Source organism: Pogona vitticeps, chromosome 2, assembly GCF_051106095.1.
Source record: "Pogona vitticeps strain Pit_001003342236 chromosome 2, PviZW2.1, whole genome shotgun sequence".
Classification (NCBI taxonomy): domain Eukaryota; kingdom Metazoa; phylum Chordata; class Lepidosauria; order Squamata; family Agamidae; genus Pogona; species Pogona vitticeps.
Genome location: NC_135784.1, coordinates 208714456 through 208738004, shown reverse-complemented (window position 1 = coordinate 208738004; position 23549 = coordinate 208714456). Strand labels below are relative to the sequence as shown.

The window sequence follows — 23549 nt, the reverse complement described above, 5'->3', positions numbered from 1 at the left end:
TTGTGGGCTTTTGGATGTAGCTGGACTGAAACCCACATCACCAAGGGTGAGAGTTCACGGACATCATTAGTCCAGGTTGGCTCCTCCCTTGCATACATTAAGTAGAGATTAATCAGGAAACAGAATCATAGAATAATGGAATTGAAATAGACCTAAAATGCCATCAAGTAAAACCCCTTGCTCAAGGCTGGAGTCCAAATCAAAACAGATCTGACAGATGGTTGTCCAACTTTCTCTTGAATGCCTCCAGTGTTGGAGCACTCACCACCTCCAAGATAATTGGTTCCATTGACATACTGCTCTAACAGTTAAGAAGCTTTTCCTGATATTCAGCCTAAAACTAGCTTCTTGTAGCTTGAGCCCATTATCACGTGTCCTGCACTCTGAGATGATTGAGAACAGATCCTGCCCCTCACTTTGACTACTTTTCAAGTATTTGAAGAATGTTATATCTCCTTCAGTGCTCTTTTCTCAAGACTAAATATGCTTGGTTCTTTCAGTCTTTCCTCATAGGGCTTAGTTTCCAGTCCCCTGATCATCCTTGTTGCCCTCCTCTGAACTTATTTCATTTTGTTAGTACCCTTCTTAAAGTGCAGTGATGGACCCTCTTGTGAAGGAGGGGCTTCTCAGCCTTTCTGGATAGGTTGGAAAAGCTAGGCAAACTTGCGACAAGGGGACTGTCAGTTCCTCTGAAGAGAGGTTGATCAGGTCTACAACCCACAGGACAATTAAAAAATACAACTGACTTTACCCTCAGCTGGTGCATCCATCAAATGACCTGAGGAATCTGGAGAGAAAAAAAAGGGGGGGAGTATGTAACAGATTGAGAGGCCAAGGGCTCACCAGTGTATCTGTACTTTCTGCAAATGCCCCTTCAGATGAAGAGTACAATGTGAGCTTCCAAACTGAGTTTTTTTTTTATCCTGCAGGCTTCAGACACATTCTTTTCTTCTCTTCATGCCAGTATCAGAAAAGCCATTAAAAGAGGGAAGGACAGTATGGATGCCCAGTGCATTTTGATTTGTAGGACTAGAGCCCTTCCAACTAAAATTGAGGTGGGCTGTTGCACACACATACACACCTCGAGTTTGCCAGACTGCAATTTCCTCAGCCCTAGCCAGTGTATCCAATAATGAGGAAAGATGGGGGGAGGAGGCAACCATTGACCACACTTGCTCAAGAAGCAGCCTTACTTCCCTTGTTTTCAAATGGTTGCGATATTCATCCCCCAAAATACTGTGACAGGAGATACAACTGCATAAGGGATGTGTTGTAATGCCAAGTTGTGGTGCCGTATGTGAAAGAAGATGGTACTGTTGCTGGTGCAAAGAAGTATCTTTCAGCAGGTTCATCCATTGGGCTTGTCACAAGAGAAAGTGGACAACTACTGTCCCTATTTTCATCTGTAAGACATAGCTTAGCTTGTGTGTGCTGGCTTCTTTCTAAGAACTCCCCAGTGAAAGGAATGTGAAACAAGAAATGAACAGCCATGAACCTGTTCCACTGTGGCAAAAACTTTATTCATAGTTAACAGATTAAAAACATAACATTCAGAAAAAGGCACTTTTATGTTTCTCTCTTGCTGTTCCTCATGGTCAGCTAACAATTTCAATTTTGTATGGTTGCTGCTGTTGTTAACCTCACACATATTGACATTATCCAGCTATGGAAGCTATTTTCAAAAACAGAGAGAGGAATGAAAGGCAGTGAAGAATGGATCCATAAAACCTGTCCAATTTTGGGGAATGTGTAGGTGCTCTGAAGTTACTTTTTCATTGTGCTGAAGGGCAGCCAGTGCACAATCATGCTTATTACTCCCATCCTGTCATTTGCCACTTTGTACTGGGACACAGCAAACGTTTTCCTTTGGGACACCCTCACCCAGCTGGCAGAAGAGGCAAAGCTGGCTGCCATCATTTATAGACTAGTAGACGTAACTGGCAGTAAAAAGTGACTGAGTGGCTGCTGTGCTGCTCTTTCCTGAAGTGACATATTGGCCTTGGCAAGCCAGACCATTAATCTGAAAAAGAAAAAGGCAGTTAGTTTTAGCAAATCAAGAACAGGGAAGCAGACAGTCAAGAACTTAAGAGATTTGAAGAGGAAAAACCTCTTTACCCGAGAAAAAGCACCACCCCATGACAATGACAACTTTTTCTTCTTCTGGGAAGCTCTCTACAGCGGTTCTTCTAAAGAGACTGACTTACCTTCGCCCGTTTCACAAAGGCCTCCTGGGCAGCCGCCTTGTTCTCAGGTTTGCCAGACCAGGCAGCGAGAGCTGATGCTTGGAGGGCGCGTCCATAGGAGAAAGTGAGCTTCCAAGGTTTAGGCAGAGGGCACAGATTGATGGCGTTCAGGTTGATGGAAGCTTCCTCTTCACTTTGGCCCCCAGAAAGGAAGCAGATGCCTACGGTTTGAATTAGAAGGGAAGAAACAGAATACTCAAGACCATGCCTCAAAGGGGAGATGTAGAGCTGGATTAATAGTGGAGCTATGTATGCCACAGCGTATGGCCAATGCATCTGAAATCTAGACAAGGTTATTTCCCCACCTACTTTCCACCCACTGACAACAGGATCAAGGGATTAATGTATTCACTTAAAATATTTTAATACTACCTTTCAAGCCGGAAGCCATGTCAAGGCACTGAACAAACCAGAATACATTTAAAAAAAAATAGATAGCTAACCTAGAACAGCAACCTAGATGTTTCCTTTCAGTACAGACCCAAGATAAAAAATATCAGCAAGAGCTAAAATTACAACTTATAATCACACACCAGTATCAGTAATTCAACTAAAATGAAATAAAAAATGATGGTTGTTGTGGGTTTTTCGGGCTCGTTGGCCATGTTCTGAAGGTTGTTCTTCCTAACGTTTCACCAGTGTCTATGGCCGGCATCTTCAGAGGACAGGAGTCAGAACTCTGTCTCTGTTAGGGACACAGTTGGCAAACAGCCAAATCAAAAGAAAAAAAAACCCACACACATACGTGGGTTCCATATATGGCTGAGATAAAAATCTGTAAGATGGACAGAAACACCTTATTTTCCAAAAGAGATTCCTTACATATCTTTCATGTGTCAGAAAGACATGCGACACTATTGAGTATTTTTTGCATCTCAACAATACAGAAGTGTGTGCAGAATTACTTCCTTAAAAGAATATCAGGCAAAAACAAAATTAAAATAAAAAAAAATAAAAAAGACAAAAATGTTGTGGCACCTTAAAGACTAACTGCTGTATTTTAATGGGAGCTTTTGTGGGCAAGTCCACTTCCTCAGACATAACAGTGGGTCTACATGGCAAATATTTATACACAAATTGTTGACAGTGTGACATTTCACATCTGACAATGACTTTTAAGACCTTTCTTGATATTCTGTTCCCCTCTTAGGAGGCGTTGCTTTATAAATAATAACAATGATTGGTGGCTAAATTAATCCCAGACTACTGATAACAAGCAGAAACAGCATCATAATCAGTATCTCTAATCACCAATGGGACTTATGAAGTAGCACTGGTTAGTTAGTAAGGAAATATAGCTAGGAGTACAGCAGATACAACATAATATTTTACATATTAAGAAACCTTGACTTACATAGAATCCATTGAGATGGGTTTTAAATATATGTATATATTTTATCTCCACTGTCTTCTTAAGAGTCTTCCTTTAACTAGGTAATACAGAGCCACAGGCTTTTGGCTGGGACACTGCAAATGCAAGGGAAGGAAAAAGATAACAAACTATATATTGAGGAGACATCATTACCAGGAACTGCAGCAGGAACGGTGCGGGATAGAGCTGTGACTGTGGCCATGGCCACCTCTTCAGGGGTGTACTTCTTGGTGCAAGAATGCCCAGCAGTCACCATGTTGGGCTTTAGCAGGGTCCCCTCCAGGTAGACGTGGTGATCATTCAGAGCCTTATAAACAGCTGCCAGGACCTGGGACACAAGACATATTCAAGGTGAAGTCACTATAGCACAACTACAAGCATATTTACTTAAAAATGCAAGTCCCAATTTATTCAGCACATGTAGTCCCAAGTGAAGGTGCACAAGACTGTAACCTTAGGCAGGGACTACTCTGTTGGCAGCAGAAATTTATTTCTTATCACTAGAAGACAGGCAAGCTCCAGAAGTCCAAAGGCTGAACAAACACACATCTGGAATTTGATGGGCTGTACCCACTCACAGGTCCTATGAATCCCTCCACAATACTTGTCTTTTAAAATATTTGTGATATTTTTAATTGAAAAAGATATTTCATGACCTGTGGTGGCCCCCTCCTTTTTGTAATTTTACAAAAAGGGGAGATCGGGGCCTTCAAACGTAACAACATTCCTTCCCATACCCTGGAGAAAACATACAGGGCTTTACCCACATAAAAAGTGGGGGATGGGGCATTGGCAGGATTGCATCTGGGCCTTCGGAGGTACATGCATCCTGCTTTGTCCACTCCTGTTTTACAAGGAGCAGAGGCTATCCCACACAGCTAAACCAGTGGGTGAAGGGAATGTGTGGCCCTCCAAACCTTGTTGTACTGCAACTTTTATCAACACTGTGCAGCACAGCCAATGATGAGGGATGATGGAAATTGCAGCTCAATAACACACATTCCTTGACTGAGGTTCTAATACCAAATAAAGAGATTAAAAATGATATAGAGAAAAATGTTCCTTCCCTTCTAGCTACATCGTCACTACTTAAGTCTTTCAGTGGCTACTGATCATGATGTTTATGAAGTACCTCTAGTACCAGAGGAAATATGTCTCTCAGTACAATTTAACAACAACAAAAACACAAGTAGAAAAGTATGGTTGCTTCCATATCATACTTGTGGGGGACCCTGAGGCATCTGACTGGCCACTGACTGTAAGAGGAGAAAGCTGGACTGGATAGGCCTTGGGTTTGAACCAGCACCACTCCTTATAATCTTATTATCTTGCATTGTTCAGCCAAAAAGATTGATGCTCTGGCATTGCTGATTAAAGAGTCTGTTTGCTGTTTCAGTGTTTTCTTTATTAGTCAGGGTGCTACCTGTAACCTACCTTTGCTCAGAAAGTTTCTCCATTTTTAAACGAAGAGCTAAAACTGTGCCATCCACATTTTCTCTTTTCACCACAAAAACTGCTTTCCAGCTCAATGGGATAGCCGTCTGGCTATGGAGCCAGAAATCAGAAGTAAGATTCTCCACTGTGCCTCCTGAGTGAAGAGCTATCTTGTGTGGCCTTGGGCAAGCTACACAGTCCCTGGATGCCTCCAGAAAAAGGGAAAAGGAAACCACTTCCAAGTATTCTCTAAGTGGAACACCTTGAAAAGGGTCACCATGAGTTAGAATTAACCTGATGGCACACACACACATATGAAACCAGTTTCTGACCCAGCAAATGATGTCTGTATTGTATCTAAACTGTAATGCCTTTGCTTCTTTTATAAAATTTGTGAGTCATTTCTAACATTCAACACACCATATCTTTCACACAATAAGTTTGTAAACTAAGGGAACATCCCTTAAGGAAGCCTTCCTACATAAAAAATGTTTTGTACAAAGAGCTCAGGAAGATACTACAGGCAAAGTCCAGCTCTTCACCCAAAAAGTGAGCCATTCCACCAGATGTGGGAGAAACGGGGAGTGGAAAGATCTCTCTCCCCCTTGCTTAAAAAAAATAATAATCATGATTTGTTGCTATCAGCAGCAAGAAAAAAAGCAGATCGTATTAAACTTGCAGAAAATATGGCAGGGGCAGATTACTTAAAGGGCTTTTAATCACTTTGGGGGGGCAAAATGGGGCAATGCCAGTAAGTACGACTCTTACCTTCTCTGTCACATACTGGCACCGCTGGAGATCATGGTCTCCATCAGGCAGGATCTCAGGTTCCACGATAGGGACCAGTCCATTCTGAAAACAATGATAGTGACAATTTAATGGAAATCTGGATAGCCAATGATTGTGTTTAGTGAAGGCTATGGACAACAAGAAAAAAAGCAAATATTCACATCCAACCAAGCCCTCACTCAAGCTGGAAACACACCAGTACTTGTGGGGAGGATATACCTGTTGGCAGATACTGGCATAACGTGCCAACGTGTTAGCATTCTCCTGAATGGCTAGAGTGGAGGGAGTTGTATCTGAGATTTTCAGAACAGCGCGCCACTTCCCAAAGTCAGCTCCATCTTTCTTATACTGGGCACAACGTTCAGCAAGACCATCCAGACCTGAGGACAAATACAGAAAGGTGTTATGGTGTCTTCTAAATACATATATACAGTGTTTATATGAGATATGTTACATGTCTCCTTTGGAAATCATGTATTCCAAGGGTAGGTAGTTAGATCTAGAGTAGTCCTATCAAAATTGTAGATATTTTTGTGCTTTGTTCAATTGCCTGCCAGCATTGCCCCTATTTTACATCTCTGCTTTTTTGGTTGGACATCATTCTTGCTACTCTGGATTTTTTATCCTCCCGACTTTCTGGACTAAAAATCTTGTCATCTCCCAAGTTCCTTTTTATAGTTTCTATGTAAATTTTTTCAACCAGCAATTAAAAGAAGTCAACAAATCAACTGCACTGATTGTCAGTGTTTTAATGATTGACTCTTCCATTTCTGAAGTTTATTGACATTCTCTAACATCACAGAGAACTCAAGAAAGAGCCAGCACACCTCAATGGTCATAGTGTTGGATGGAGTTTGGATCAGCCATTATGTAGTCTCCACTCTGCCAGTAATTTCACAAGGTGGCCCTGTGTCAGTTACCTTCTCTAAGCTTGACTGCTCACAGAATGGAAGTGAGGATAAATTGGGGAGAATACAAATATTAGAAGCTCACCTTGAATGGTGCTTTCACCGTTTGTTCCTGCCAATGGAGCCATGCCTTTATCCAGCTGTGAATATTTAACCCAACTGTTAGTAAAATAGGGAGAGGACATATTCATTGCATGTCAATGGGCAAAATGTGGATGTCCAAGGCCGTATTTGCAGTATCTAGTCCCATCCTTGTTAAGGTCTCTCTTCTAGGAGTTGTGATTTGTCTTTTAAATAGGTTGCAGCCCCATTCTGCACCATTTAACATACACAAACAAAGGCCAACTGTTCAAAAATGAAAGTAGATTTCCAGCTAGTCCTGATGTAACACCCCCACCCCATACTTGCATTTCTCATAGACAGTGCAGTCTTTGGAGAGACATAGGTGCAAAAATTTGGGCCCCCAACTCACCAGCATCATCTATCCTGGGCATCTCAGCTGAGGACTCCTTGAGCAATGATAGCACTTGGTGGATTCTTGATCTGTGACTTTGCATAACTATAGATTGGTTTTGTTTTATCTGCATTCTGTTGGGCAACTAAACCACATGGCCCCAACAAATGGTCTTCACAGTATCAGTTTAACACCTTCCTACACCACTGTCTCTATTTGCTAAGGTACCATGTGCCTCTAACCATTTCTTCTTTCAACAAGTTGCATTGAGAAGCACAGGCATTTGGTGGGCATTCCTGCTTTTCTATGGGTACCTCTAGAAAAGGATCTTAAAAACATTCACCTTGATCCCAACCACGATGCCCTTGTCCTTGATGACAGCTGGGAAGGGCTTTCCTTTGCTGTCCTTCTGATAGAGTGTCTCATGGAAGAATATAACTCCTCCAATCTGCTGGCTGATGGAGGCGTCTGAGGAGAAGAGGATCTCACGGAAGGTACGACGATTCTCTTCAGTGTTCTCCACTTTGATGCGTTGCAGCCTGTTACCCATAGTACCTGCGAAGAAGCACCCTGAGTTAGAGACTATGTTGTTTGTAGTTCAAAATGCATGCAACTTTATGTCTCTTTCCCCTTAGTCCTTGGTTCAATTATCTTAGTGGGCAAAGTACTAGGGACACATGTGGAAAGGCAATGCTCAAATATTTTTATCACAATAGCTGACATGTGTCTAGAATTTCCATGTGGTACAGTCCTTCCTGGAGTGCACCATTTCTGATGGCAAATTCTTAAATGCCTCTTCATACAAAAACACGCTTTGCTCACAAAAACCAAAAAAACTTTCTTCCAGTATCAACAGTTTTATACACGTAAATAATTTTTCCTGGAGGAACCTGGCAGGTGCTGTACTAATGAGAAAGGGGCTCTACCTTGTGATCACAAGCAAAGGTATAGAGATTCCTTCTTTGACACGTGTATGACCATTTGGAATATAGGCTTGATCTCTGCTACGAATGGAGCACCTTCTTGAACAGCTACTCAAGTTGTACTCAGCTTGAGTTCTCTCATTATCTCAAGAGGAGGGACAGCATAATGTCGGCAATGATTATTTGATAAAACTCACCCACAGATTCATCTGCAGCCAGGATTCCTTTGCCTGAAGCCACTATCCTCTGGGCTATGCCAGACAACTCCTTCTTCTGCTCTGGGGAGAGCGCTAGAAATTGGTGGGTCATGATGGCTGCAAAGAGATCACAGTTCCAAGCATAAATAAACTCAGTCCAACATTTGAACCAGTGAATAATTTATTTCAGATATCTTGCAGAACCAGAGGTTGGGAGTTCAGTTCCCCACTATGCCTACCAAAAGACCCCACCTGTGTGTCCTTAGGCAAGCTGCACAGTCCTAGTGTACCCCCAGAAAGTGGGAATGGTAAACCACTTCTGAGCACTCTCTACCTAGAAAACCCTGCAAAAGGGTCACCATAAATCAGAATTGACTTGATAGGACATGACAATGATACAAATCCCAACCGCAGAGGTGTTAAAATAGATAAAGAAAGTAACATCAAAGGCAAGACCAGCTTGGTCCACTAAACTGAGGTTCCTCTCTTCCCATCCCATATAGATCCATACATATTACATATCTGCTTGCAAAATAACTAGCAGAATGAGTGGCTTGCTAAATAAAGTCACTGTGAGTTCCACAACACCTTGTGTAACTGTTCGTGGAATGCCTCACACCAGTAAACCACTATACTGGATTTGGCACTCACCCAAGAACAGAAAAGGAACAGAAAGCAGGTTTCTACAAATGGTGGAAGCTTTGCACTAGCTGAACACAACTGCACTGGACACAACCGGAGGTTATAAGAGCAAATACAGATATTGCTTTAAATGTCTTATGCAGTGATCATCAAGGCAACATCCATTGGCCAGGGAGAATGAGCTTTCCCTCAACGCATATCCAATCAATCTGTGCAGAGTGGCTTTAAAGGTGACACACAAGGTATTAAGCCTCATGCAGATGTCTTTCGAGTCATCATCTTTCATTAAGCTTATGCAGAGCTACGTGTGTTTTTGATTCTTGCCAATATGGCATAGGCCAGACCAGTTGCTCTTTTGTAGACAGACTGGAGAGCAAGGTTCATATATTCTTAGTCAATGGCAAAGCAATTTCATAGGTCTGTGTGGCACCAGACAGTGTCACGTATACGAACTACAATCCTTCTACAGAGGTATTCTGGTCTCTGTGGAAGCAGGTAACAGTATAATGCTGCAGAAGCAAGCCCTGGCATCAATCGTATCAAAAGGACCCCTTTGGCAAACATCTCACAAGAACCAAGTTCAGTCATCAGATGACCAGGCTTAATCCCTTTTGGCACAAGCTCCCTTTTCCGCCTCCCCCCCAAACAGCAACATGAAGAGAGGTGGTGTCCAGAAGTATAATAGAATACCCTCTTTCCCCCCCAAGTTGAAAATTTATCTGACTGGAAATGGCTTTTTTTCACAGAGCAGAAGACAGGGGGAACACTTAAGCAGCTGCAGATAAGACATAGTCCAGCACAGAGTATCCAGGCTGGCCGTGACAACTTGTGCCAGAGTACTAAGCAATGCACCTTTAACCGTGGACTCAGCAAAGATCTCCGAGATGGAAGTATTTGTTCCTAGGTTACTATCTGATCTTCCACATAGCACACCCTCCCCTCCCCAAGGCTAACAACCTCCCTCCCCTTTCTTTGGCTTGGCATGTTTCCTCAATGTTTGCTAGTGTGCACAGCTTTTAACCCTTGACTAGGTACACAAGTTCCTAGTCAGGACCCTTCCTGCTGAAATGTTGGTGCGAGAAGCCAGCTCTAACTCGGTGTTTATGTGCACCTTGGAGGCTTTCAGGCTTATAGGCAAGGGATTCATGCCGAGCTCCAAATCAGCAAATCATGAATGACTGCTCTCGTTAATGTCTTGAATGGCAGACCCTTCTCCACAGCTTCAGGTTTTGGTCATGAAAGATATTCTGTTTTTTTACATTATGCACAGAGCATGGAAGAGCTCCTTTTTGGGGACTGCAATTCCCAGAATCCCTCGTGGCCAAATTATTCAGCACTTCAAAGTACCACATTTATTACTCTCTCCTTTTTTTGGTGGTGAAGTACACATGATTATTCTCATTCATTTGTTACTGTTTCCCTGCGATATTTGCACAGGCCTAGCAAAGCCTACTTGCTATGTAACAGGTTCCCCCTCTCTGTCCAAAGCATTACTTTGCTTTGAACAGCAGATCCTTCTGTGTTGCCCTCTCATTTTTATCACCTTCTCATACATTACCTAGATCTGGAGATGACTATCTAGGAAAGATCATGGGGTTGTAGTGGAGAGCAATAGAAATAGGAACTCAGGGAGCAGCAATACAGTTTTCCCCAGTAGTAATTACATTATAACATCTTTTGTACACAGACCATGAAAATTCAGTAATATACAGTGTGTGAGACAGGACGCAGGGGTATCCCACTCGCCAGAGAGCCGTCCCTCCTCCATACAGAAGAGAAGGAAGTACAAACCCAGCCTGTCACAACACTCAAAAAGACAGAGCAGCAAGGGACAGAGACAGATGAGCTAGAAGGAGAGATGCAAAGACTGACTGTTGGAAAGGCTCAGGGAGAAAGGGTGCAAAAGGAGCTGAAGAAGAGGGTGGAGACAGAGGAGGGAACAGCAGATATAAAAAGGAAGGAAGAACAGCTACCACCAAGGTGGGAGTGGGTTTGGATGGAAGACCCATGGACTGGAGCTTGGGAAAGGTTGAGAGTGCCCAAGGAAGAAGCGGACTATAGGAAAAGAAGGGAGATTCAGTTGGGTCAGCATTGAACAGTCTTAACAGGGGAAAGGGCCTCCTTTGACAATAAGGGTATTACATTTTTTTCCTGGAAGGAGGCTCCTATACATGTGCCCCAAAATTCCAACCTAATGACAGCACTGATTATTAAAAGTTTTAGAATAGGGTTTTGCAACCGGATGCCCTCCAGATGACTAAGCATACAACTCATCAAAGCCCCCACCCACATCAGCAAGGGTTCTGGATTCTGGGAGATGAAATCTAAAACATTTGGAAGGTATTAAGTTGCCTACTCCAGGTCCTAGTCCAACTTCCTACTGTAGTTCCAGTTTTCTATAGCAAGCAAAGAACATCTTGATTTTGTTTTGTTAAAGCAGGAATGCTTCTCATGTTACAACAGACATGGGTGCATTTATGTGTAAAGATCTGAAGATGGGATGCATAAAATAAAGTGTATGTGTCTAATTCCTGCCAAAAACACACAAAAGAAAGACTACAAAAGCAATTCCAAAGTGCTCAGACATGCTTTATGTTTCCAGAATCATGCTAATGTGGGTATAATAGAGTGAACCTTTCTTCTCTTTTCAAAAAAATGAAAAATGCAACCCCTCACCCAATTGAAATGTCAAGAAAAATATGTCTGCCTCAGAAAATGTTGACAACCTGCTTCAAGGTGATTCTTTGTTCTTTTTCCCATTTCCTCCAGACCTCTACCATCAGCAGGACTTCTGCTGGTTTGCTTTCAAGTAATAATTGAGATCATGATTTCACATGAAAGCTGACACAAACCCAGAGTTCTTTTGGCTTGGGTGTGTCTGCTAAAGTAAGTCTTACCACTTGCTTTGGAGATAACCAGTCACAATATAAAGCAGTCTTCTCCTCCAAGGAGAAATTCTGAACCCCCAAGGGCTGTTGGTGGGGGCAATAATTAGTTGTTGGGAACAGATGTTAATATAACTAATTCTCCCCAACATCAGCATTTGAAAAAAAATTATTTTGCAGACTTTTGGAGACGTCAGTGGCATTTCATGCAAACAAGGCTGTTTGCCTAATTCAGTCCCTGGCAGAGATACAACAGGACATCAATATGAATGGTCAATAGCGCTGGAATTTGGCCACTACTTTTCTCTTTGCTTAGGACAACAGGTGGGGTGGGGGAACAGAAAGAAATCCCCACTCACATCAGCACAAAGGCTACCGTCTGTTAATATTCCAACAGACTACAGACCAAAGTGCAAGAGTCTGAGGAAATAAGAGAGGGAAACGGGGACAATTTCAAAATGGCTGGCACAGGTTACCTAAAAAGTGAGGTTATGATCACAGTGATGTGGTTTGTGTGGTGTACTTGGGGTGGAAGTACTATCCCGTGACCTGCCCCCCAATTTTTCAGACTTTCCAAAAGTGATTAGCAGAACTGCCATCTCTTTTCCAAACAGCAGGCTACCCATTAGTTTACCTCTGCTAGCTTTCAAATGAGGCTGAGGCCCTTCAGAAGTTGCTAGACTGCTTTTGCTACTGGCATGGCTGGTTAGGGCTGATTAGAACTCTTACCTTATTAACTCTAGGAGGGCCCCAGGATGCTGCTCTAAAATCTTGATTACAGTGGCAGTGGCAATTCACCACTGCAACTGGTGGGGCAGAGAGCACAGCAACCAATCATGGGTAGACCGATGGGTAAGAGTGTCTTCTCCCTCCCTCTCTCACAAACACACTCTCACACACATACAGAAGCAGGCAAGCAGAGACCTTTATCTGTGGCAAGGACTCAGGCAGGACTGTTTTGCTGAGGGGAGCTGAGCCTGAGGTGGGATAGCACCCCATTTACCCTAAAGGCTCAGCTTCAATGGTTATACATTCTGGTTAATGGCAAAGGAATGAAGGTCTTCAGGTTCAGGCCAATGTCTGTACTGCCACTGTGTGCATTACGATCCCTTAATCCCTCCTGTCTGCTTATACTGAAGTTGTCAGCAGTCCTTCCTTGAGTATTTCTGGAAGTAAATACCACAGGGGGAAAAAAGGTGTTCATGAGGAAATAATGTGCATTACCGGATCTTGAAAATGCGCTCCCGGAACACTGTTAGGGGAGATCATTTAAACTGGCAGAGTTCCATCTTGTGCTCTAAGCTTTGTGAGCCTGAACAGATTGGATGTAGGAAGGGCAACAGTGGGTTTGGCTTAATTTCTTGACATCCTTCATTGAAGGGAATTCCTCACATCTGGGTTTCCTTTAAGGAGGTAGTATTCCAGCTTTCTCCAATTCAACTCATGTAAGAAACAGTACATGGCTGTGGTCTGGTTGCACTGGAACATGTAAAGCTGCATTCTATAGGCTCAGGCTATTGATCAGTCTAGCCCTTTACTGTCAGCGCTAACTGGTTGCAAAAGTGGGTTTCAGGCACTATCCCTTCCCAGCCCCACCTAGAACCTCTCCTGGTCTCTCATCCAAGTGGTAACTGGAATGGACTCTGCTTAAGTTCTGAAGACAAAACTGGTTAGGCAAATTTGGTGCAGCATGATGGTATTGCCTTTTCTCAGCTGATAAAAGGTGCCTTCACAATAAATGACCTATGGATACACTTCTCATCTTCAAGTGCTTCATTCTGGAGGAGTCTTCAACTTGGTACCCTTCAGATTTCTTACTGCCAGCAGTGGGATTAACAGTTTTGTAGTCTAAAAATCCAGAAGTCAAGTTGGGCAAAGCCATTTGGTTGATTTAGAATAGTTTATGCCAAACTCCGATTTCAAACCTCCACTGCCTTGTAGCTATATCCACTGATGGAAAAGGCTTCAGGAGTTAACCTCAAGGCAAAATCCAGAGCCAGAGTCCTGGAGGCAGTTCGTGTCATTCTGGCAACTCCTGCGACGTCACTGGAACCAGTTGTATTGGCTCTTGCCTTTCCACTGGACTATTTCAGCGATGTGGAGAGGGGGGATTTGCTGCTTTGGTAACAGCCTATCCTCCATATTATTTTACCCAGGCTTCGTGCTCTGGAGAGGACACTCTCCAAGTCCTCCATACAGGGCATGTTACCATAGTCTCTTGAGACTGAAGGATGCCATTCCTATGCCTGCTAAATAGATTAATCCTTCTTCCAAGAGAAATGGGCCATTTCACGGATGTCACCAAAGACAGCTCAGGTTTCTCACTGGGCATAAACTCAAAAGCAAGTTGCAGCCATTCACTCTTCCAGCCAAGGGTGCTCAAGAGATATGCAATTGCAATAAAATAAAATAAAACAATAAAATGAAATCAAAATTTAAAATATATTTGTTAAAATAATCTTTAATAATATAATTAATATGATTCCAGGTGTGGATAGGTGAAAGTGCCTCAAAATTGGAGTGGGATGGGAATAATAGCCAAGAGATGAAACCACTTGGGGGGGGGGGTTGAGGGAAAGGCTGAGACAGAGTGTGGTATGTATGTATGATTAGGAATTGCCTATAGGAAAAGTGCTGTGTAGACAGCAGAGAGGCCCCTTCCATCTGTCATTGAGCAATTACAGCTTCTTTCTGGTATTATGGAGATTGAAATGCAAGAAAATCACTAACCTAGCAATTCTGGGAAATGGGGAAGAAAAATCACACCAAACTATTCAAACACACACACACCCTTTTTTCTTCTTCTTTTGCTAAGAAATCTTTCAAGGAGGCTCCAATATCCACATCCAAATTACAAGGGAGGGATAAAAGATTTTGACCGTATTAATTAATTATGTGCTCGCAACTGGATTGTGACTTATGGAGACCCTTTCCAGGTTTGTTTTGGCAATGGGGTACTATTAAGTGGCTTGTCATTTCTTCTGGGATGCCCTAGGACTGTGCAGCTTGCCCAAGGTGACACAGACTGAGTCTTCTCTTACAAGACACTTTGGGGAACTGAATACCTGACCTCTGGTTCTGAAACCAGGTGCTCTGGTTCACTGAGCTATTCCATGGAGTAGAGAAGGTTCCTTTTCCTTTCTACATAAATATATACTGTTTATATATTGATTCCACACTTATCTTACTCTTTACCTACAAATACAGGTGTTTCGCTTCAGCTCTTTGTTCTGCCACACGCAAATAGCTGGGTAGACACCCAACAAAAACATACAACAAGCACACAGAGCCCATGGAGGAAAAACCACCAGTTGCCTTTTCTTCATGAAGCCATGGGTGGTGAAGTGGCTTGCTCCTTCTAGTGCTGGTACAACTTTCTGCTGGAAAAATCCTATAGCAAAGGATTTAGAACGAGACTTTCAAAGGGCAAGTTGGGTAGAATTCTGTGACCCACACTTCCTGTCTTGAGTTTGCTTCAGTTGGATCAGGAAATATTCCACGTGCAGCAGGCCACAATGGAGCACCTCTAATTCTGCAGGCCTACGTCACTGTTGGATGTGTCTCTGACAGAACCAGGCAGTGATCAACTTAACCTCTAATTTTCAGCCCCACTGTTTGGGGCACCACCTCTCTCACATGGCTTTGCCCCTATGTGCGTGTGCAACTCTGCCCCACCCCCACATGCTGGGTTCCATCACGACCAGAAGCTAACACAATCGCTGCATGGAGAAGGAAGAGAGCTGTGTGGAGGGAAGTGGAGTTGTGCGCACATGCCCAGTTTAGCGGGAACCTTGACAGTGATGTATCTTTCTTGCACCTTAACTTCCACTCATACTAAACATTAAAACATAATCCCTCCAACCACTTCACTCCCTATATGGTGTATTTCTTTGTAGTATGAAGAAGCTGGAATAAAGTAAGGCTTTCACAGCATCACTGTCTTTAAATTACAGACTTGTGGGCAATCCTACCCACATTTACATAACTTTTACTAGTCTGGTCATGTTACCTGTATTTGGGGAAAGGGGTATTGAGTTTAATAAGATTCAACCCTAGGAAAGTAGAGATATTTTTCTCTTGAGTGAACTAATGAGTAAAGTTCCCCTCTTGTTTTCACTTCAGGTGTAAGTTACATTAAAAGAAAGATACATCAGTTTGCCCTTGTTCTGAGTGATGATGCAACTTGAGTTGATTTGTGTTCTGAATTTACCTTCCTTTGGGGGGTGAGGGTATACCTTCCATGCTGACATTTTAAAGTAAACCAAATATTTCTTCCCTTTCGGAAATACTTCCAGAGTGACTGCAGTCAGGTGATCGACATGCAACTGTACTGGAATCTCAGATATTACATCGTAAAGTTTTTCCTGAGGCATGCCATCTTGGCTCTTTCCCCATTTTTGATGTGTAAAAGGTTGTTCAGAGAGCCACATTCACTCTTTCTCTGGCTGTTCATTACAAACAAAAAAGCCTCTTCTAAGCAGCTTACATCAGGGGTGAGCAGCAGGAAGATGGGCAAGGGGTTCTCACACATTTAATAAAAACAAGAAAACAAAATCCTCCGATGTTACAAGGCTAAGATGGGGGCAACTTGTGGACGTGGGGGAGACCCATAAAGTACTGGCTTTATCAGTGGAAGGACTGCCTACTTTGTTGTGGTTATCTGTAAAATATATTACATTCCAAGGGTGAAGATAGCAAAACCTCTGGCAATTTGTGATAAGGCAGATAAACAATAATAGTTAAAAGGGGACATTAAATACAAGGTTCTAAATTCATGGGCATTGAGGGCCAGCTTATTTATTAGTAAGATCAAGTGGTAAGATTGTCTCTGGACTGTTCTGCTAGAGAGAGTTTTGAATGGGGTTGTATGTTTGAATGCTCCCTTACCTTAAAAAAAAACACCAAAAAGTGGAGGGTGGAGAGGGATCAGGATATTTTACAAACTGTGTACAAGCGGGAAAGGGGGGAAAAAAGAAAAGAAAAAAAAAGGGAAATGGCCAGACTCCGTTATGTCCACTTTAAATAAAGCTGGGTCATCATCCCATCTAGCATTCAGCATTTCCCCCTGCCACTGCGAAGAAAATTATCTGCATATAAAAAACTATAATGAGGAGGAGGGCTTAGCAGAGTCACCTTCCCAAGGTCATCATCAGTGGTTCTCAAAGTGCACATACCACAGGTGTGGCATGCAGAAGTAAACCATGAGATAGGCAAGACTTTAATAGTACTAATAATGATGATGATGTTTTCTGCTAATAGAATTATTGTATGCAACAATATTGCTTTATAGTCTTAAATTTTCCCATAAATGAATCAGAATCAAATATTGTAACAGAAAGCCTGCAAACAGGTAAATGTCCTTCATAGCAAACATAGGCATTGTTTTCTATCACAGTAGGACTGGGTTTCTTTGCTGGAGTGACCGGTGGACAAAAGACTGAGAAATCTGTGTCCTAGGTTTTTTTTCTATGCAGTCCCAAAATCTGCAACTTGATGAGGTACAATCCTCAAGATGCCTTCCCAATGTATTATAAACTGAAAAATATGATGGGGCTGAGCTTCTCATGTGGCCAAATGACCCTGTGCAAGCAACAGATGCTAGGAAGTGGCAGAACAATGCTGAGGGAGGAGGGCGAGTGCTCCAAATCTCCTGTGTTAACCTGTGTTGGTGAATGGGGTCCTTTTGGTGTTAAATAAAGACACAACTTTTATTACAGTACATGAAATGGGACAGGGTTACTCTCTTGTTCTTTCCATTCAGGCAGCACCATCTTAGCAGCACCATTTTCTTTTAAAATCAAGGGATTTGTGTGTAGCTTTCTAGAAAATAGTCCCCATATATATAGAAATTGGAACACCTGAGGAACAGTTCTGTGTGGTCTGATGGATGGGACCCTGCCCTTATAATTGGCCCCCAGAACCTTTACAAATATGAATCACCAGCTGGATTGCTGTATTTTGGGAAACAGCAAAGAGGAAAGTGTAAAATGCTTTTGAGACCAATTAGTACTGTAACAAGTGATACATCAAGGGCCTGCTTTAAATGGCTGGAAAATAGGGCAATTTTTTAGAGTAAGCCTGCTGAATGGGTGGGAAACAGGAAGGACTCTTGGAATATAGTCTACTAGGCTTTTACAACAAACTAAACACAGCCCATCTGCCATAAAGTTGAGTAATAATGTTTGGTATCCTGAGCCACATGCTTAGTCTGTGGGAGAGCTTAAGGGACAACCTCCAAACCCAACCCACCCCAATGTGGGACAGAGATGAGCAACTTGTGTCCAGGTTATGAGGCAAAACAGGCATCGGGTGTTATTATGCTGCTTCCTACTTTCATGTTTTGTTCCCTTCCAGTTTTTGACATAAGTTATTGCCTTTTCACATTAGTCTCCTCTCCTCCTTTTTAAAAATAAATAAATTTTATTTCTAAAGAAAAGCCCATCCATGATGTTACAAGAAATAAATACAAAGCTTAACATAGTAAACTGTCATCTTGTTATATAATTTAACTATTGACCAATTGCTATTCCCCACAATTCTCAAAATCACATCTTAAAGAAATAACAATCTAAATACTCCAAATTGTTTTCCAAACCATATGTCTCAAGATTTATTTTATTGGCATATTTTAATAAAGGCTTCCAATTTTCAGTAAATTGGCTGTGCCTTATTTCTCCTCTATATAGTCTAACTTTATTAGTCATTTTCCCCATCAACATTGTATGCCATATCTTATTTGTAAATGCTTGTAATGAAAAATTTTGAGCGTTTTTCCAATTTCTAGTGATCTCAGATCGTTCGGTGCCTGTAAAATTTGCAACTAATTCTTTATTTTCAAGTTTTTCATTTCCCTCTGTAAATAATGAAAACAATAATGTTTCATTCATATCTATTTTTTGATTTATCAGTGTCTCTATCCATCTAATTACCTTGTGCCAGAATGCTTCTATTTTGGGGCAAGAAATCCACATATGTTCGAAAGTTCCTTTTTGTCTACAGTTCCTCCAACATTTATCTAATATATCTTTATTTATTCTATGTAACTTTGTATGATATAAATGCCAGCGATGCACTACCTTCAGAACCATTTCTTTCACATTTGCTGATACAGATTTATATGCCTTGTAGGATTTTGAGCATAACCTTGCTAGCGTGTGAAGAATTCTTTGGCACTGCCTTTCTTTGGGATTGGGATGTAGACTGATCTTTTCCAATCCTCTGGCCACTGCTGAGTTTTCCAAACTTGCTGGCCTATTGAGTGTAGCACCTTAACAGCACCTTTTAAGATTTTAAATAGTTCAACTGGAATGCCATCTCCTCCACTGGCCTTGTTGTTAGCCATGCTTTCTAAGGCCCACTTGACTTCACTCTCCAGGATGTCTGGCTCAAGGTCAGCAACCACACTATCTGGGTTGTCCAGGATATCAAAATCTTTCTGGTATAATGCAGTGTCTGTTGTTTGTTGCTAATGTTTGACTTCACCTCCATTAAAGTTTGTTCTAGAGGTGCAGTTACTCTCTTCATATCGCTGTGTAAGTCTTTTCATAATTGTTTCATTAGCTGCCTCATTGCATCCTTATCTTTTTTAGTTTTTTGCCTTACCAGTTGCCTTGCTCTTGGAACCCAATGAGCTGGATAGCTTTTTATCTTCATCTGAGAGGAGACTGGCTTCAACAGGGACTCCCTTTGATGTCTTCTTTTTTGGCTATCCCATATCTAGGCAGCTTAGAATGCTTTACCTCTCAGTTTATAAACACTCACGCTTAATTGTTTACTTTCACAGGGCTTTGAGCTGTGCTGATCTTCTATGCAGCCATCTTTGTTGGCTTGCAAACCATGTCCCTCTTTCTTTTAGTTTAATGACTTGCTGTACATTTTTTTAGATGTCTGCCACTCCCATGGGGGGCATGTTAAGGAATGTTGTGCAGAATGCTACATCTAAGGCCACCCAGGGCTCCCTAATTTGCATGTATCACATGCCTTGTGACACACTTCCCTTTTGCTGCTACTGGCTGGGGATATGTGATAATTTGTAGTAACACCATGCTCCCTGTCCATCATGTCACCACAGCATCAAGACAGACACACAGGGAGTTAACCCTATCCTAAAGCCAGAATCCGGCATTGGGGTTTTGAGCCATGCACACACGGTTGGTCATAGTTTTCATGCCATTTTACTGATGTATTATCATGACGGCATGCACAGTCAATGCCACGAGAGAGAAAATAAGAGTTGAATGGTACTGGATATGTACAATTATACTCAAACTAAGCAGGATATTGCAGGATTGAGCTATGGTGCAATGAAGGCAAAGTTCCAAGGGCAGAGTTGGTGTAACAGCCAGGCAGACAGAAGTACAAATTAAGACATGGGAAGGGAACATGCCCTCATGCACATAGAGACATGCACTGGAGATTTTAGGAAACAATCACATTTTGAAACAGAACACACCCACTAGCATCCCGAGAGAGAGCGCAATAAGAAACCAAACATTCCAAAATACACCATCTTTCTGCTTCTCATTGGTTAAAAAGCAGTTGTTTGTTACATAACCTGGCTGTACATTATGTGTTTTTCTTAAAAACAACAAGTTACTTCACCAGGCTGGAGCTTAATAACCCCTGCCTACCATCTTCCATAATGTCAATGAGTGTTTGCGTTCACCTGGCTTCGGTAATTACAAGGGGCCTTCTTATTCAAGACTATAGATACTTATCAAAGCAAAGAATCTGAGACTCACTTTAAGAACAAACAGACTGATGCGTAGGTGAGTCTGTTTAAGGCTCCCTACGTCCCTTGGACTGATACTTAAGAGCAAACTTTAATTCTATAGGACTACAGTACTAACGTCCTTTCTATCTTTGTAACAATTAATAAGGGCTTGCAAGCAGAGGTGACTCTCTGGTAAGGACCCCAGTGTGTGACACAAAGGATTTCCAAAATATTTCAACAATGCAAAAAAAACACAAAGTAACAAGTCTCTAGAAGTCCACTTCCAGGTTTAAAGAAACAGAGAGATTATTTAGGAATACTGTATATTAGAGCTACTGGAAAGCTCAGTGGTTTAGATCTCTGGCTGAGGTTGTGAGTTCGATTCCCCATTGTGCCTTCCTAAAAAATGGCTGGACTAGATTATCTATAGGGTCCCTTCCAACTCAGCAGTTCTAAGGTTATCATTATAAATGGTGCAGACGTTGTAGTTTCTGCAAGATTTGCAGCTGCACAGGAAGTCAAGGGGGCGGGGAAGTACCTCCACGGAGAGTCAGAAGTCCTCTCTTTTCCTTCACCCTCCCCATTTAGAAAGAGTGGGTCATAGCAAAGCTCGGCTGCATGAATTCAGCCACAGGTGTTGTTTTATAAGAGATTCTTAAAAATATAGCATTGATTTTGCTCGGGGCGTTATTCATGTTAAGAGTTTGGGGGGAAAGGGGAATTTTCCTGAATTAGGCAACGAATATTTTCGGCAATTACTTTGCAAAACCTTCGCTTGTTAAGTAGAATAAAGCGACCGGGAGAAACGTGTTTGTTTAAAAAAGAAAAGAAAAACCCTGCAAGGGCGAGTTTTGCTCTGACTTGCAGTAACGAAAACTACTCTAGCGACACGCGCAGTCCACGTATATATGTGGACATTCCGACGAGTTACAGCGGGAGTGACTCCCAGGGAAAACAAACATCCATGGGATGACGCTGCCCACAGGGAACTTCGGCTGTGGGGCCGAAGACAGGTAAGAGACGCGCATCCAACCCCAACGAGCAAAAAGCGTTACATACGTACACGTGAAAGCAGCAGCACACGCAAACGTCTTTCTTTCAGAATATGCGAGAAACGAGCGGCACGTACCGTTTGGCTAGGCTTGGTCTCTCGGCCTCGAGCAGGAGTCGAAGTTGGCGAGGTGGCTGCAGCCGAACTGGGCAGAGAGGGCCACGACGCGAGATTTTATACCTTTCCACGTAATGTTATTAGTTAACTTTCTGCCTATATTCTCTTTCCGCCCCCTTTCTTTTCTTCCCGCTGGTTGGCCAGGTGTCAGGGCGCCGTGCTTGTGATTGGCTGCTGGACGGTGATCGTCATCAGCCTATCAAAGCCGCTCTTCCCTCCTTTCCCCCCCCCCCCATCTCCCAGCTCAAAGGTAGGCTCCCCGCGTGCTGGTGGCGTGGATATCCAAAACAGGTGGTGCGTGCGGGGGTTGTGGCTTTTCTTAGTGCCAACGATAAAACCATCGCAGGTGGAAGCTTTTCCTTCCCTTTGTGCGCCATGTCATATACTCCGCCTGCATGGTTTTTTTTTAAAAAACCCGCAGAACTTTGAAAGTTGTTTTTTTTAAAAAGCAAGTGGTTATAGTCTCAAAGCTCAACTGAATAGTTACTGTTGCACTTTCAAAAGTGGCTGTTTGCCAGGTTGTCAAAAATAACTAAGATAGTTACTGTTGCTTAATTTTTTAAAATAAAACATGCTTCGCCTTTTCCACTTTCCACAGCACAGAGCAGGGCTGGGCTTGTTATATGCACTATTTCTTCATCATTTAGCAAAACTAAACTGTAATCACCAAAGTAATTCCGCAAGTTCTTTATGCCACAGAAGGAATTACTTTATCACTCTTTAAGTTAGAGCTGTGATAGGGTGTAGCTTTACCTTTCTTGCTGGAAAATGGTCTGAATTGCAAGTAAATTTGTGGCCCCCAGGAGAAGGGAATGGTAAACCACTTCAGAGTATTCCCTACCTAGAAAGCCCTGAAGTGGTTCACCATAAGTCTGAATTGACTTGACAGCACGTGGTTATTGTTATCATTAGGTTTTTGCAACAAGGGCAGGGATCATGTGTCTTGCTTTACATATGATTTAGTCCAAGCCTGGTTCATAAATTAAAAACTATAAGCAGGGTGAGTTGGGAGCTTTAGTTTGCCCATCAACAACAATCAGTTGCACGGCTGATTGATTCTACACACAAATCACCTTGTCACAGTCTTTTATAATCACATTTTTGTTTAATGATGTTGTGTTAGGTGCTGTCATGCTGCTTCCAACTCATGATGATGGTACAAATTAATGATCTTCAGAAGACTCTACTGTTAACAGCCCTGCACACATCTTGCGAACAAAGGATATGGCTTCCTTTATTGAGGAATTTCATCTCGTCTTTGACCTCTGTCTGTTCCTATTTCATTCCATGTTCCTGTTCCTATTCCATTCTATGCACTACATTTTCTTTGCTACAGTGGTTTGTCTTCATATGGAATGTCCAAACTATAATAGCTTCACTTCAGATTCCATTGAGAATTCACCCTTGATTGGATGTTGAATCTCCTTGTTTGTCTTTCTGGTGAGCCATGGTATCCATAATGCTCTCCTCCTGCACCACATAAGAATCTGTAAAACTCTTCTTGTGCCTCTTTCATCTTCATTATATCTATTCAGAATTAAGGCAGCTAAATCTGTATGGGAGCTTCCAGGTGGAAGTACATCAAGTTCCAGCTTGAATGTTTCTGAATTCTACCTAAGGCCCATTTTATGCAGATAATTACAAAAATCTCTTTATTATATATGTCATGAACAAGACAGAACTTCTCATAAATCAGTGTAAAATTGGAATATGTTTCCTTTGGGATGTTTTGCTGTTTGCAATAGGAGGTGGGGTTCAGTTCAAGCTTAATTAGATCCAGCTGCAACATTAGGTTCATTTTAAGATGCTTTTGTATGGACT

General features: G+C 42.2%; 1 protein-coding gene across 1 annotated transcript; it reads right to left on the bottom strand.

Annotated features, from left to right (window-relative positions):
- Positions 1–1498: 1498 nt before the first annotated feature.
- On the bottom strand, positions 1499–21851 carry ALDOB (aldolase, fructose-bisphosphate B). The gene is made up of 9 exons (XM_072991998.2): positions 21690–21851; positions 8321–8437; positions 7544–7755; positions 6832–6886; positions 6058–6218; positions 5818–5901; positions 3769–3943; positions 2205–2404; positions 1499–2020 (listed from the first exon to the last, which is right to left on the bottom strand). Exons 2-9 carry the CDS (start codon positions 8430–8432, stop codon positions 1925–1927), a joined length of 1095 nt encoding a protein of 364 aa, XP_072848099.1. The 5' UTR covers positions 8433–8437; positions 21690–21851; the 3' UTR covers positions 1499–1924.
- Between the last annotated feature and the right edge of the window lie 1698 nt (positions 21852–23549).